The 14,739-nt window shown below is 42.3% G+C and overlaps 2 protein-coding genes across 3 annotated transcripts in view; both read right to left on the minus strand.

The window, feature by feature from the left end:
- Nucleotides 1–14,739, minus strand: part of cdc42ep4a (CDC42 effector protein (Rho GTPase binding) 4a) — a 226,327-nt gene that overhangs the window by 39,560 nt on the left and 172,028 nt on the right. The gene's annotated exons all lie outside the window — the stretch shown is intronic.
- The window catches only part of sdk2a (sidekick cell adhesion molecule 2a), a 145,333-nt gene that overhangs the window by 25,247 nt on the left and 105,347 nt on the right, over nucleotides 1–14,739 (minus strand). For both annotated transcript variants that reach the window (XM_072443242.1, XM_072443241.1), the window contains exons 5-17: nucleotides 14,392–14,525; nucleotides 10,188–10,299; nucleotides 9,606–9,796; nucleotides 9,290–9,373; nucleotides 9,007–9,201; nucleotides 8,526–8,642; nucleotides 8,089–8,256; nucleotides 5,792–5,894; nucleotides 4,626–4,802; nucleotides 3,916–4,052; nucleotides 3,126–3,273; nucleotides 1,937–2,077; nucleotides 1,450–1,631 (exon numbers count right to left, since the gene is read on the minus strand). In XM_072443242.1, coding sequence (XP_072299343.1) covers nucleotides 1,450–1,631; nucleotides 1,937–2,077; nucleotides 3,126–3,273; nucleotides 3,916–4,052; nucleotides 4,626–4,802; nucleotides 5,792–5,894; nucleotides 8,089–8,256; nucleotides 8,526–8,642; nucleotides 9,007–9,201; nucleotides 9,290–9,373; nucleotides 9,606–9,796; nucleotides 10,188–10,299; nucleotides 14,392–14,525 — 1,889 coding nt within the window. The remainder of the gene's footprint in view (nucleotides 1–1,449; nucleotides 1,632–1,936; nucleotides 2,078–3,125; nucleotides 3,274–3,915; nucleotides 4,053–4,625; nucleotides 4,803–5,791; nucleotides 5,895–8,088; nucleotides 8,257–8,525; nucleotides 8,643–9,006; nucleotides 9,202–9,289; nucleotides 9,374–9,605; nucleotides 9,797–10,187; nucleotides 10,300–14,391; nucleotides 14,526–14,739) is intronic.

The raw sequence follows: 14,739 nt of genomic DNA on the forward strand, positions 1-14,739 counted from the left end.
GGGTGGTGTCTTCCTGCAGTCTGATCCTCACCGCTGCTACTGCATCCGAGGTTGGGATGCAGGTGAACAGGGACACAACATCATATGAAACCATGAGGTCATCTGGGTCCAGTTGGAGATGTTTCACTTTATCCACAAAGTTGTGCGTGTTTTCCACATGATGTACCGAATTCCCCACAAGCGGAGCCAATATAGTTGTTAAATGCTTGGCCACACTGTAAGTGATGGAATCTGTGCTGCACACTATGGGTCTGAGTGGAACCTCCTTTTTGTGTATTTTTGGAAGGCCATAAATGCAAGGCATGGCTTCACCAGGATACAGTCTGTAATACAGAGGCCGGTCTATCACTTCCTCTTTTTCCAGCCTTTGTAAACAGTCTATCACTTTCTTCTTGTAGCCACTGGTCGGATCTCAAGAGAAAATGTAATAATAAATACTTGCTCAATGTTTAAATGCAGCAGCAGTGTAACATACTCACAGTACAATATACAAATATAATCAAGTTTCAACAGAGAACACACAAGTCCGAATAACACTCTGATCACGTGTTAAAACTTTCACCGAATATTGTACCTTGATTCCAGGGTAAATGCTCTTTGTGTTGTCTCTGTTACTGTTGTAATGTACTATTTAATGAGCAAAGTATCATTGGAAAAATGGAAAATTAATGAGTTTGGAGCTCAACGACGACTCTTATCATTTAATTAGAAATATGTTTTTGAAACTTAAAATTATATTGAAAAGTTTTGCATAATTTTAAGTGACAAATGTGATTTTGGACTGGAAACATCCGCGTTGTGGATATCAGCTGCCACCACATAAAGATGTTATTTTTGCCCTTTTTATTAACATATCTTGTATTAAGTTATACCTAACTTTTTACATTATAATAGACTTTTGGTTAACGTTAGTAAAGCTGCCGGACTGTAGTTTTTTTGTAGCATTGTGTCTACTTTCTTACAAAGGGTTTTGTTGTTTTTCCTTGCCAAGAAGGAGGTCTAAGGACAGATGATGTTGATGTTAGGAGATTGTCTAATTTCCTGTAAACATTTGTTAAATCTGTTTTTCACTGTCGTCTTCGAGGCAACTGCTGTTAATAAATTTAATTTAATTAGTTGGTCGATGGTGTTTTACTTGATCGAAATTTGTATTAGATCAAATTATATAGATAGACAAGAGCATTAAAAGGAAAAAAAGTGACTTAACTAGAACAAACCAGGTCCACATCAATCAGCAATCACCAGACAGCACTGTATATTCATCTAACACAATCACATCAGGCCAACAGCATCGCTGGTGTTCGACTGGACATGATTTACATTGACCAGTTGCATTTCTATCTCACCAAATGACAACAATAAGCCCAAGTGGCAGACATATGGACACATGTGCCATCTCAAAGCCTCTCGTATGCCACGCTCAAATGTAAGTACGATCATTGCCCTTACCTCCCTGTAGAGTCCATTCTGTGACCTTGTGGCTGTACGTCCCGATGCCCGCGCCGTTATACGCTGCCACCTCGATCTCATAGTTGGTCCAAATGATCAGATCCTCCAGCAGCAGGCTGCTCTGATCTGGGTTAGTGATGTTTTTCATTTGACAATCCACTGGAAGTCCAGACAGACAATACCTATCACAAGACAAAAACAAACAAAGCAATTTAACACATTGATTAAATCATAGGGAAATAATTAACTTGTAATAATTCATTCTATAAAATGATAATGAATAAAATTCATTAAAACATTTAGAATACAAAACTGCTCTGAAAGCACAGTGACAAGGGATGAGCAGAGAGAATAGGTATTTAATTGTCACCAATTATTGCATTGTGTTGAAAATGAAGTGAAAGGCGCACGAGGACTGGCATAACAGTTATTATCACATTTGAATGGGATCTGACAGGCGGGTGCAGCCACGAGCTGTGATGTGTACCTGATGATGTAGCCCTGCAGAGGCCCGTTCTGGTGCGTCTCTGGGGGAGGCTGCCACTGGATCAGGATGGACTGATTGGTGCGGCCACTCGCCATGACAGTCTGCGGGGGTGCACTGGGAGGCTCCTCTGGCAAAGTTAGTCTGAGGAAGAAAAGAGACAAAGGCTTTTAACTCATGCATTAATTATCATATATTTCTACATATTTCAGTCCAATTTCATCATATAAGTTAAATCCTAATAAAGCCAGTCTTACTCCAAAACAATGTTTGAGAAAGAGCAGGGCCTTTTTGGTCCAAAACACATTTCCTATGAAAGCAAGCAGCCACGGAGGGACATACAGGATCAAAGATGCCCTGGTGAAACGGAGCAGGCCAGTGGTGAGGCGCAAAGATATAAAGAACAAAAAAGAAAAATTCAGGCCGACTTTTCCCCTTTAGTCAATTTAAGATGACATCTTGATTTCTTCCCGGTGCACTGGAGCATCGCTCTAGAGGAGATAAAGCAGAGTGTTTAGGATCAAAGAGAAGTGCCAGAGAGATGCCGAAGAAAAGTCTTGCACTCTCAGCGATGCGCCGTCACCCTCCTGTGATGCACACTTGTCTGGGCACATTCACAGCGGAGTTAAGCTCAGTGCAATATGTGAGCTGCAATGGGGACAGCTGGCCTTTCAGATTTGTGTGGCAGGTGCCTGTGTTGATGCAGACGAGGCCAGACAACAGCGCTCACCGGAGAGGCGAGGAGTATGCTAATGAGCGCCAGTGGGCCGGAGCTGAATGAGGGTCCGTCTTAGTTCCAGAGTCAGGGAATCCATCTGAGATTCCAGTCTGCGAGTAGCACCGTTTTCTTTCAAGCCCTTTTTGCTCAGGACACACAACAGACAGTTAATAGGAGTGAGAGAGCTAGTTCGTAAAGCCATCAAGTCTCCACAAAGTGCGATTCCAGCTCATTCAGTTTTATCTTGAACAGGCACATCCCGGAGAACTGCTCGCTCTCTCACAGGGGTAACGACCAAAAAGTGGACTTACAGGAAATAAGCTGGCGGTTTTATATTGAACTGCCAGTAGAGAAGGGAAAAGTGGGTTGTTTCCAGAGCTGTAAAAGTCCTCAAAGTACATAACTGATCCCATGGCCTGGCTGTAAAAACTTCAATATTGGCCTAACAAACTTACTTTTTCATAATATACCCACCGGTCAGTTTCTTTGCTGAACTGCCCTCGGCCCACGTCGTTGACAGCACAAAGTCGAAACTGGTAGGAGCGCGCCGGGATGAGACCGCCCACTGTCACGCCGGTGGACTCGGGTTCGATGCTCGCCAACAGCACGGTCCACGGGGCGTCTTAGACAGACACAGAGGAACGTACAACTGAGAGGGATTGCAATGTATGCCAATGTGTGACCTTGACAAGGCATTTCCACGCTCCTGGAAACACTTATCAGCAAACTCGAGTCCAATGTTATTCCCGAGCCATTACAGCCAACCATAGTTTTATTTTGAATAATAAAATGGCGTCTGCTGATCAAAACAAGCAATTTATTTCTGTACACACTTCCCTCCCAATATCAGATTGAAATTCAATTACGCATTAAGCCGATCCTATCCGCATCCAAAGATGAATTTTTCTCTTAATGATTTGTCCACTTCTCAGTGAGCAAGGGTATTACTACTAACAACAATCTCTGCAAATATCGCAGCTCTTATCAATAAACAGAGATAAAGCTGAAGGATGTCAACAACACGTAATAAAGAAAAACAGTGGCTCATTTGCGAGGTTACAAAGGTGTTAATAATAAATATGTACGGTAGATGAGAAAGTGCAAATGGAATAATTGAATTCAAACTAAATCTGGGCAGAACATTTAGCACTGAATAAATAGCAAATGATAAAAATGAAAGTTTCACGAAGGAATGCATGAGCACATGTGAGAAGTGTCAGTTTGGCAGAGCAATGCACGATGTGAAAACACACTTAGCACTCACTGTTTTCTGACACTTCCAGGATGTAGCGGATCAGGGGGCTGTTTCCATCAAAAGCCTGGGCCCAGGTGAGATTGATGGCCCTCTTCTCACCGCTGCTCAGTACAGCTATTGGATTTTCTGGAGCATGGGGCAATTGCCTGTACACAAATAGGCACGTGTGTGTGTGAGAGTGGGACAGCGAGATAAGAGAAAAGAAGTCCAACGAAGGAGGCAGGGAGTCTTTTTCTTCCTTTAAATGGAAGTGTTTTGTGTGGCAATAAAAGTCTTATCAGGGAACAGTATGCACTAAAAAGATTCTCTCCAAACATGAAAAGAAAACAGTGACCAGGTGGAGCCTATCAAGAGGGCGGAGCTGTTATTCTTACAATAAGAAAGTACCAGCTTAAACATTTAGTAAATAGTGTGTAATGTGTGGAAGTAAATGAAAAAAAAAACTGGCCATAAATCTACAAAACTATAAATGAGTTTGTTATGAAATCTCAAATTAGGTCATTTTAGGATTAGAATCTCCTCCTTTGTTTTTTCCTCAGAAATGCGATAAGAACAACCCTGTTCAAGTTTCTATCTAACAAATCCAAAAGATCCTGTGAAAAAAATACTGTTTGGATTGTTTATAAAACTGGAAAAAAGTTAAATAAAAAATACAGTTCAAAATAGCATTGAGCAGTGCTCATGTGGTGCGGCGCATGTTAAGTCATGCGGGGGCCGACCTGACTCGAAGGTGAGCGCTGCGGGAATCGTTGCCCCCCACTGATGTCACCCGACATGTGTAGGTCCCGATGTCCCCCGACCATGTCTGGGAGATATGCAAGGTCCCATCGGGGTCCAGCCTCAGGCGTGGGGACATGTTCACATCAATCAGGGCACTGCTCTTCTCCCACACATGCCTACAGGTACAAACATGCAGCAGTTATTTTAGAGCAGACATATTAAAGCAGTTCACAGGGGGCTCACACAGTCTTTAGCACACTGGAAAGTGTTTTGACACTCAATGTGTTTGCTTTGCATCAGTTCATATACTGAAACACAGAAGGCGCTGACACAGATGAAAGCTTTGCGAAGCTGATGGCGAAGTGATTTGAATCTGAAAACCATCTCTCTTTGTCACAAATACCGTCGTCTATGCATTTTGTTTGCCTGTCACATAACCGGAGGCACATATGGCCACGCAACACGTTCTAGCGAACACATATGCACGCTAGGAACAGTTGTGATTAATTGCGAGTGTTCAGGCTCTCCAGCTAATCTCCTCTGTGTTGCGTTTAATTAAAGACTGAAGTTATTACTCTGTTTACATATTCATCTGTTTACCCCTCGATCTGATCAATGCAGCGGGCCCACAGGTGACAGACTTTCTAATCACTGGGGCTTCCATGTATACACTCTCTATCATGCTCCGGTCTGCCAGCGCATACAGCAAAAAGGGTCGACTAATTCCTCAATCTGACTCGAGAGTTTTAAACCGTATCCCACAGGAGCTCATCCGAGGGTGGATAAACATGACAAGATCACTCAAAGATTTCATAAACTAATTGAGTACAATGTTAATTCCCAGAGAAACTGCTTGAATAACAAAATATTCACTTTGATGTCTTCGATGTATAAATTCAGCCACATGAGGGGCACAAGAGAACATGTTGTGCCAATTACTCAACGCAGAAGGCATGCGGTTTACAATGGTGATCATGGAGAAACATTAAAACAAGAAGCGGGGATATCTGTAAAACAACAGCCGACGACATCGCTAAGAAACAGACACTTTTACAAGAAGGGAAGAAGATGGTGCATAAACCCTCAAATATTCAAAGAAAACTTCACCAGAGCCAATTTATTTAGATAAAAAAAAGGTCTTGCACAGAAGAGTGGGAGAGCTTACCTGACGGTGACACTGGGGTCATGGGTCACACCACAAGTCATTACCGCCTTGGTCCCTTTGATGACACTTTGGTCCTGTGGGGGTTTGTTGATGCGGGTGCGCGCTGCAGACACATACAGAGCGTGTTTGAACAGAGGATTGAGATGATGCCAGTGGAAGTCTTGCCTCAGCCTTCGCTCAGCGCTGTCTCAAAATGACGGATGATTCACACAATATTCTGATGAGTGACATATTTTCCAACAGCTAATGTGCATCCGTAGACAAGACGGAATACGAGTGTGTATGAGTCGAGATATTTCCACGTTGACCTGGTAAATCATTTATTTGCTCGCATTTCAGTAAACAAGTCAGGGATGTGTCTATTCTACTTTGTATACGTCACGCGTCAGGGCATGCTCATCCGAAAATGAACTCGATATGTATATTTTTGTCACTACACCTACGCAATACGATATGTTTAGCCCTTGTTTTGGTTTTGACATGGACTAGACTAAACATACATGTCTGTGAGGATGGAACCACCTGCTCGTCTCCATGGAGATGTTGTTGCTTTGTCTGGAATGTTCCACAGTATAGTATTAGACATATATTTGCATTTTAATTATGTTTTTTTTTTGTAGCTTTAAAATACTTTAAACTTTTTTTAGATAGATCTGACTTGTAACTTGGCACGGTCGCACCACTTGTTAAGATAAGATAAGATGAGATATTCCTTTATTGTCCCACATGGGGAAATTTCATTGGTGCAACGCAGGTAGATACAGAGGTAGATACAGAAGAACAGATCACTTATAGGAAGTCTGAAAAACACTTTCAGTAGAAGATCTATAAATAAATAAAAACTCCCATAGACAAATAAATAAATACCATTGCATGTGATCACGACAGTAATTGCACATGAATATGTGTCACGACAGCACATAGATTGCACATGAATTTCACAGTAATTGCACATGAATTGCACATGAATTCCAACAGCAATTGCACATATGACAGAATTGCACATCAGTATTGGGTTAGGTCAGTATTGCGAGTGTTCAGTACTAACAGTTTTTGTTATAAAGTCTGACAGCAGCAGGAAGGAAAGACCTACGGAACCTTTCCTTCACACATCGAGGGTGGATCAGTCTCTCACTGAAGCTGCTCTCCAGAGCGGAGAGAGTGTCCTGCAGGGGGTAACACTCATGGTCCAGCATAGATGTGAATCTAGCCAGGACCCTCCTGTCCCCCACCTCCTGCACCGAGTCCAGAGCACAGCCCAGGACGGAGCTGGACTTCTTGATGACTCTGTCCAGCCTCCTCCTCTCCCTCTCTGTGATGCTGCTGCTCCAGCAGGCCACACCATACAGGAGGGCTGATGCCACCACAGAGTCGTAGAAGGTCTTCAGGAGTGGCCCTGTCACTCCAAAAGACCTGAGTCTCCTCAGGAGGTAGAGCCTCTGGCTCTTCCTGTACAGTGCGTCTGTGTTATGAGTCCAGTCCAGTTTGTGGTTCAGATGAACACCCAGGTACTTGTATGAGTCACTCTCTCAATGTCCCGTCCCTGGATGTTCACTGGTGAGGGGGCAGTGGGGTGGCGTCTGCGGAAATCCACCACCATCTCCTTGGTCTTCCCCGTGTTGATGAGGAGGTGGTTCCGCTGACACCAGTCCACAAAGTCCTGCGCCAGTCCTCTGTACTCCTCGTCATCGTCGTCCGTGATGAGTCCGATGATGGCAGAGTTGTCAGAGAACTTCTGCAGGACACAGCTGTCCGTGTCATGTCTGAAGTCTGCAGTGTAAAGGGTTCACTTCCATAGACACAATAGCATCGCCATAGAAACAAGGAGTTGGCAGATTTAATTGCCAATTGTTGTAAATTGCATTTTTTTCCACCAACATATGGGCAAATTGAATGGAACATATTAGATATAAATATAAGTGGACAGGAGAACCTTTACGTGTCAAACAAATGGAAAATTCTAGTGTTGCAAGGCACAGTTCAAGAACAACCGGAGAATAGAAACATGCAATAAAGTATAAAAACATACATTACACATATTATTACTATTGAAAATATACCTAACGCAAACTTAAATCTGATGTACTGCCATAGTCTTATAGCACCAATAAAAATAAACGATGAAAAAGAGAATATATTCAGATCATTTATCTTAAAAGTGTAGACGAAAAAGCCCTTGAACTCTAACTCTCAGTCTATTCCTCACAGAATGTATTCACTCTAACTTATATAATTACAATTGTGTAAGTTTATACCAAGTTTGTAGCATAAAAGCCAGTGTAGTCAATATTCCTTACCCCAGACCACGAGATCAGCCGAAGCCTCGTCGATGCCCCTGGAGTTGCTGGCCATGCAGGTGTAGGTCCCGGCATCGGACAGGTGGGCGGGACTAATTAGCAGGCTGCCTGACTCCAACAGCGTGAACCGGGGCAGCTGGACTGAACCACTGGCCAAGACACGTTCACCTGCCAGGACGGGTACCAGTGATGGATGGTTCAGGTTGGAGGACAAGGTGAAAAAAATAAGAAAAATGGAAGAAGAGGAGATTAGGGCATTGGATAAGTGTCAAGCATTAAAAAACAAACAGACATCGAAGCAGCTTGGGAAAAGTACCAAATAGTGCTTGAAGAAAAGTGGTATATATGCACCACATCTTTTCCACCGCTTCAAGTTTGACACGTCAAAATGTGACATAATGAACAGGCTAGGAGGTTTGTGCTGCTTGCCTACGCACCTTTCTGCCAGGTGATGGCTGGTCGCGGCGCTCCTGAGGTCTCGCAGTGGAGGATGATTGACATGCTGTCAATCACAGCGCTGTCAACAGGTCCAGCGGTGATGTTAGGGGCAATACCTGCATTCACACACACACACGAGCACAGAACACACATAAAACCCATAAGAGCGGGGTGATAATGAGGCACATAAACAGCTTTGAGTCTAATAAAGCAAGCGGGAGTACAGGGCCTAATAGACAAGACAAAAGGGTTTCCTTTCAGGTCTCGTTGTGGGAGACAGCCAGTGACAGGACATCTCCATCTTCCTCTACCTGCACTTTAACTGATTCAAAAATAGCCAATAATTGCCTGAGCATCCGAATTGACAAATGTGACGGAGCGAAGCGATATATAGATGGATGGGGGAGGGAAGACTTGGAAGAAAAGAGGATTAGGACCGGATTGAAGAAGTGTAGTTGCTCGGAGAAGAGAAGGACATACTTGTAACGGCCAGGTAGGTGTTTGTCTGGATCTCTCCTGCGCGACTGCGAGCAAAGCACTGGAACATCCCCGTATCGTCTGGTAGGAGACCGTTGATCTGGAGACTGCCTCCTCCAAGCACCCTGTAGCGGGGGATTTTCACCGGGCTAATAGGCACGGCGTCTTTGTACCACACGATGTCGGGCTGAGGCATTCCTGACGGGTAGACGAGAGAAGAGTTTTGTCATGCCATTTCTTCTTCAGTTCATTTCAGAGCTATTTTTTATTATTTATTTTGACGCACCTCTCGCCTGACAGGGAATGTCCACCACCTTTTCCATCTCAGCACTGATATGACTGGGTGGCTCCTTCACAAAGAGCGGGTATTCTGTTGCCAAAAAGACCCATAAAAGCTTTCACAAAAACTGACGTATAAATCACAGCGTTTATCATCTTGACCCCTATTTGTCGGACTAGCACGCAGCACTCTGGCTTAAAAAACATCAACTCAATTACTGAAATATGAAATGGCTTTTTTGCCGATGTAGAAGCCAGATTGCTGATGCAACGTTTTGATCATTTTGTTTCACTGTGTGGGAAAAGTCGCGCTTAAGCATTACCGAGCACATGCAGGAATGCTCCGGCGGTGACGGAGGGCACGCTGCTGCTCTTGAGCGACGCCTCGCACTCGTAGTAGCCGCTGTCACTAACTGCGGGCAAACTGATGACCAGTCGGCGTCCGAAGTCCCGGATCCCCGTGTTGACGACCACGCCGTCCTTCCTCCAAGTGATACTCATTTTGACAAGAGGCCTGAAAATCAGACACAAAAGAGCAAAAAGGTGCAAGAACGTGATTTTAATAGAAATTCATATTCCGCTTCAAGGTTACACAGCGCCTAGCCAAGCATTGGGGATACATCTGCCAGTCTGATGAGGCCTTTGAATCGCGGATAATAGTCAAAATTCAGAAGTGGGATTGCGTGAGATAGCGGTAACACGATGCGGCGGCGAATCAAAGGGAGATAATAGTGGAAAGGTACAAATGAAAGATGTACAAAACATTTTTCTATCACGTTCAAACAAAAGATTTCAGGACAGATCTACATCACAAAACAGCCTATGCGGAGGTGAGTGGAGGTGGGCATCTCTGGGTAATACCTGCATGTCATTGTTCGGTGTTTTTCCAAAGGAACTATTTGTACCTTGCATTGGCAACACACTCCATGACGGCTTCGTTCCTCCCCACTGTCACGCTGGTGTTCTTGGGTGAGATGATGATAGAAGGGGCTATAGGGTCTGCTGGTCCTCCCACATCTACAGACACACAAAGAAAACATATGACTTGCTTTGATACGTTCTATTGTGTCTGAGATTAAAGGGGTTTGCTCTGTGATATTGGCTGGAAATAGTAGAGAAACTAGAGTTGGGGGAAAAAATGAGAATAAATAACTGTGTAATTTTAAGCTTTGAATGAAGAAAAGCATCTGGCAAATAGAAGTTGCCAAATTACAGCTTTACATAAACACAAATATACATAATTCCCTTATTGTTAAATAACTAATGTATTCACAGTTTCAATGCTTTACAACTGCAAAGTGCCAAATTTAGCCAGAGTGTTGCTGATTTGGAAAACAGAATGTGATTTTACACTGTTGAACAAATAGCAAAATACATACATTATTCATTTTTGTCAAACAGATGAACTTCCAGCAGATAAACAGGTTACATTTTATGAGAAAAGGAAAGTTAATACACTGTAAAATTGACATCAGATTGAGCTTTTACCTGATGTAACCCAAGAGAGTGACAATCTGTCAGGTTCGGCAGCAGGGAGCTATCACCCAACTATTAACACCCCTGTCTTTACTTTACCTCCCTTCTGTGGCGGCACTGCATTTCCCACGTTGTGCTGTTAGCCCAGGTGTTAGAAGCCATTATGTAGCATAATTGAGACAAACACAAAAGGCGATTAAATGCAGCACCATCACTCACGGGTTTCACTAAGCCTCCAGCCAGCCATCGATTCAATGCCCTCAATCAGTGATCTCTCTCTGAATCTGATCTCATTCCCCCTCCTCGAAGGCCCCGCGTCGCACTGTGTTTGAGTGATTGCGCGGCTAACAGTGCGCCGCTCGTGCCACTACCACCTATTTGTTTTAAGCTTACATACAAGTAGATTTGGTGTTTGCTGCGCGGCTAGGCTAGGTTAACGGGATACCTAATCAATTTATTCCCACTGTTTTCCTTGTCTGGTGCTGCCCTTATTGGACATCACAACCTTTCAAAGCCCATGGTGACGGTGTCGCAAAGACTCGCTCTGAATATCAGAACGAGCATCCTGATTGATTATGTGTTTCTTCCCTTTGATCAGATCGACAAGAGCTATTTACCTCAACGTAAAAGTAATTATTAATGTGTTTAACGTTACAACAATTGTATTCAAAAAACTATTTGCTTCTCTGACTTTTAGCGTTCACTATAACACGATGTCCAATGCAAAGGTCCAACTGTATTTCAACCATTTGCAACATATTGGTAAGCAAATATTTATACTTTTGTTATGCCCCATCAGTACAATTACAGAGGGAAAATCAAGATGAATTTTGATTAGTTTTAATACGCATCAATCAATTATCAATCGAAGCAAATATTCATCACCAGTTGTCAATAGAAGTCCCTGGTGATCAATTTCACTATGGCAACAGCACATAAGAGATCGTCAGATTACTATAAATACAATTATGAGTTATCGCTGTGGGGGAAAATTAATTTTGTGTATGAATCTATATCACTATGTAACATGCTTGTCTCAATCATTAGACGTATCCATCAGGCGTTTATGGAATTACAGCGTTTTTTTCGTTGCTTTTTCTTCACAATCCAGGCAAAGCAATACCATCTTCATAGAGAGAACCGTCGTGAACATTACATGACACATCTTTAAGCGCTTTCAGATTTTCACAGGCGGAAATCTAGGGGGCACCAGTCAGAGGCCGATAAAGACAGACGACAGCAGAGTTCAGTAATGATCTCCTAACAAGAACCGAAAGATTAAAGACCCGTGAAAACCGTTTGGCAGAATAAACTGCAGCATGAATATTTATAACAATCTTGCATCAGGTTTTGTGAATGATCAACAGCAGACTATTTGGCTGCCGACAATCTAGTCTAGTATGTTTATCTTGTTTACAAAAGTAGGATACTAGTTGGAGAACCCATTTGTTTCCCCATTGATATTATTGGCTCCTCCGCAAACACTAATGAATGTATTGCAGCTCATAAAGTCTCAATGCAGAACGCCTCAACTGTGTAATCTTCTAATTAAAGGGGTAAAGTAAACAACATGTTGACCTGAATGATAAGTTGTCTCAGTAGAAGCCGTCACATTGTCACAGCGTCGAGGGTTTAAAGGATTCACCAAAACCACACAACGTTTTGGTCTGAAAAAAAGTCAGTTTCTTAATACTATCCCCGGTCTAGACTCATTCGTATGCTCCCTGTGGATCAAGCTCTGCTGCATATTTTGCTTTTTTTGTGTCCTTTTTGAACTGAATTGCTAAAATGAACAAATGTACCGGTGAACAAAAAAAAAAAAAGACTTTCCGAGTGGGGAAAACGTCTGTGTGATATGCAAGGTTAGATCCAGTGATATTGGCTGATGTCTGAGGCTGCAGCCAGTGTATCGGTCGCTGAATTACAAACAGTGTATTAAAAACATAATGAGCAGATGCCACTGCCGGTGAAAGATAGGGAAAAAATAGAAAATAAAAATATGCAGCGGCACATGAGAGCAGGTTAAACTCTGTGTGAAAATTGGAAGAACCCTTTCATTAGCCGCATCAAACACACTCATGTGGACAGAATCCTAGAATATTAAAAGGGGCAACACTTAGTTTCATTCATTCACCTCTTTCATTACATCATTATAACTTATGGATGTGATCTAAATGCACAAAACTAGACAAGACAGCCTGTTTGCTGGTGCACTATGGGTAAAGGCCTTTTCTAAAACATTCATGATATCTATATAACTCATTACATTGTATTAATACATATTTATTCACACTTTAGCGCAGTCATTACGGGGCAAAAGTAGGTGTTCTTTTTGGAATAAATATACAAAGCAGGAATGATTTGATTCCAATTTAGTTATGGTAAGTTACAATTAATTAAATTAAGATGAAGCTTTGATGACCTTATGGAAATACACAAATTAAACTGATACATTTCTAAAATAACCTACGCAAACTGTCATTATGTCTTGACAGATAAAGAGACAAGGACTCATTGTGTTGTTACCATGGTACCTGTCAGCGGTTTGGATAAATTAAGGAACATTTTGTCCTTGAGGAAATGTTTATAGAAGAAAGAAAAATGATTTAAGTGACTTTGACAAGGACTAGGTTGTGATGCTAGATGATGAGGTCAGTACACTTTCAAAACTACTTATTTTGTGTTCTTCAAACACCGAACCTCAGTGCTTCTGGTGCAGCACCGAGGGACATTGTCCTCCTCTGTGACTTTGCCTTTTAGAGTAAAAGGCACAAACAAAAGGCTGTTTATGTGTAAATATAAGCTTCATCCTAAGAGAAAAGCTGAGATTTTTGGGCGGATTCTTGCCTCGCGATCAGAGGCTCATATGTCAAACACTAGGAAGAAGGAACGATCGAATTAGACTGTGAAATTAATGAAAGGAATTATTCTAGCAATATCATTCTGAGTAATAGGTCTTTTTCATGTTAAACATTGATGAAGTTATCTAACCTTGATTCTATTCAGGTTGAAACACTGAAGAAAATAATAAAAAAACAGTTGGGTTCACATGGCAACACACTGACATGCTCATAATGTAGAGGACATTTAAGGATTCGGCAGATACAGAATGCAGATTTACTTTTTGTTTCATTTATGGTCATTATCTATGGATTTACTAAACTTCTGCACAAGAAGCAAAGACTGGCATAAAGTTCAATGTTTCAGCAAACACAAATTAGCATTAAAGGCAACTTATTTTCACTATAGCTTCAAAGATGTAAAGTCCAACAGACCATTAGGCCAAAAGATTGTTACAGTGAGTCTGTGGAGCTGCGGCGTACAATAATAACCCATAATTTGTATTTCGTTTTTTGTTTATGGTCAGGGTAGAAGGCAAAATGCAAATGCAACTGTAACTTGGCCCGGGTCTCGTTCCCTGTCGTACATTTAACGCCAAACAATTAAGGCAAAGCAATAACGCCTTCATTTCCACCAGAAAAACAACACAGTGCACCTTTAAATAAGCACAGTCCAGTGCATTTTCAGGAGTGTCGATTGCCTTGTTACCCCAGCATGATGCCGGTGAGTGTTGTTCCAAACCATGTGGGAGAGAAAAGCTGTTTTTGTGTGCAGAGTTTAAAAGCGTCTTACTTTCCACCGTGAGCGTCACAGGCTGGCTGGTTTTGTTTTCCCCGTTCTTGTCATTCACGGCCTGGGCGTAGTATCGTCCAGCATCTGGGGCCACGGTGGACAGGATGACCAGCGTGTTGTCCAGCGCGATCGCACTGAAGACACAACAAAGCCGAGTGATTGAGGTGTCAAAGCATTCAAATGGAGAAGGGTTTTAATTAAGGGCGGGCGATGTTGATGGGGAAAAAAAGGAATATCTTGAGTTTTGGGGTATCAGGATAGTCAGACAATGTGTTAAGCGACAGAAATGTGTTTAAACATGTTTTAAAATTTATTAGTTGAGGTTTACTTGTCAGACAAATGTGAAAT

Source organism: Eucyclogobius newberryi, unplaced genomic scaffold (genome assembly GCF_026437365.1).
Source record: "Eucyclogobius newberryi isolate DKJ021-1_F unplaced genomic scaffold, fEucNew1.0.hap1 SCAF_13, whole genome shotgun sequence".
NCBI classification, from domain to species: Eukaryota; Metazoa; Chordata; class Actinopteri; order Gobiiformes; family Gobiidae; genus Eucyclogobius; species Eucyclogobius newberryi.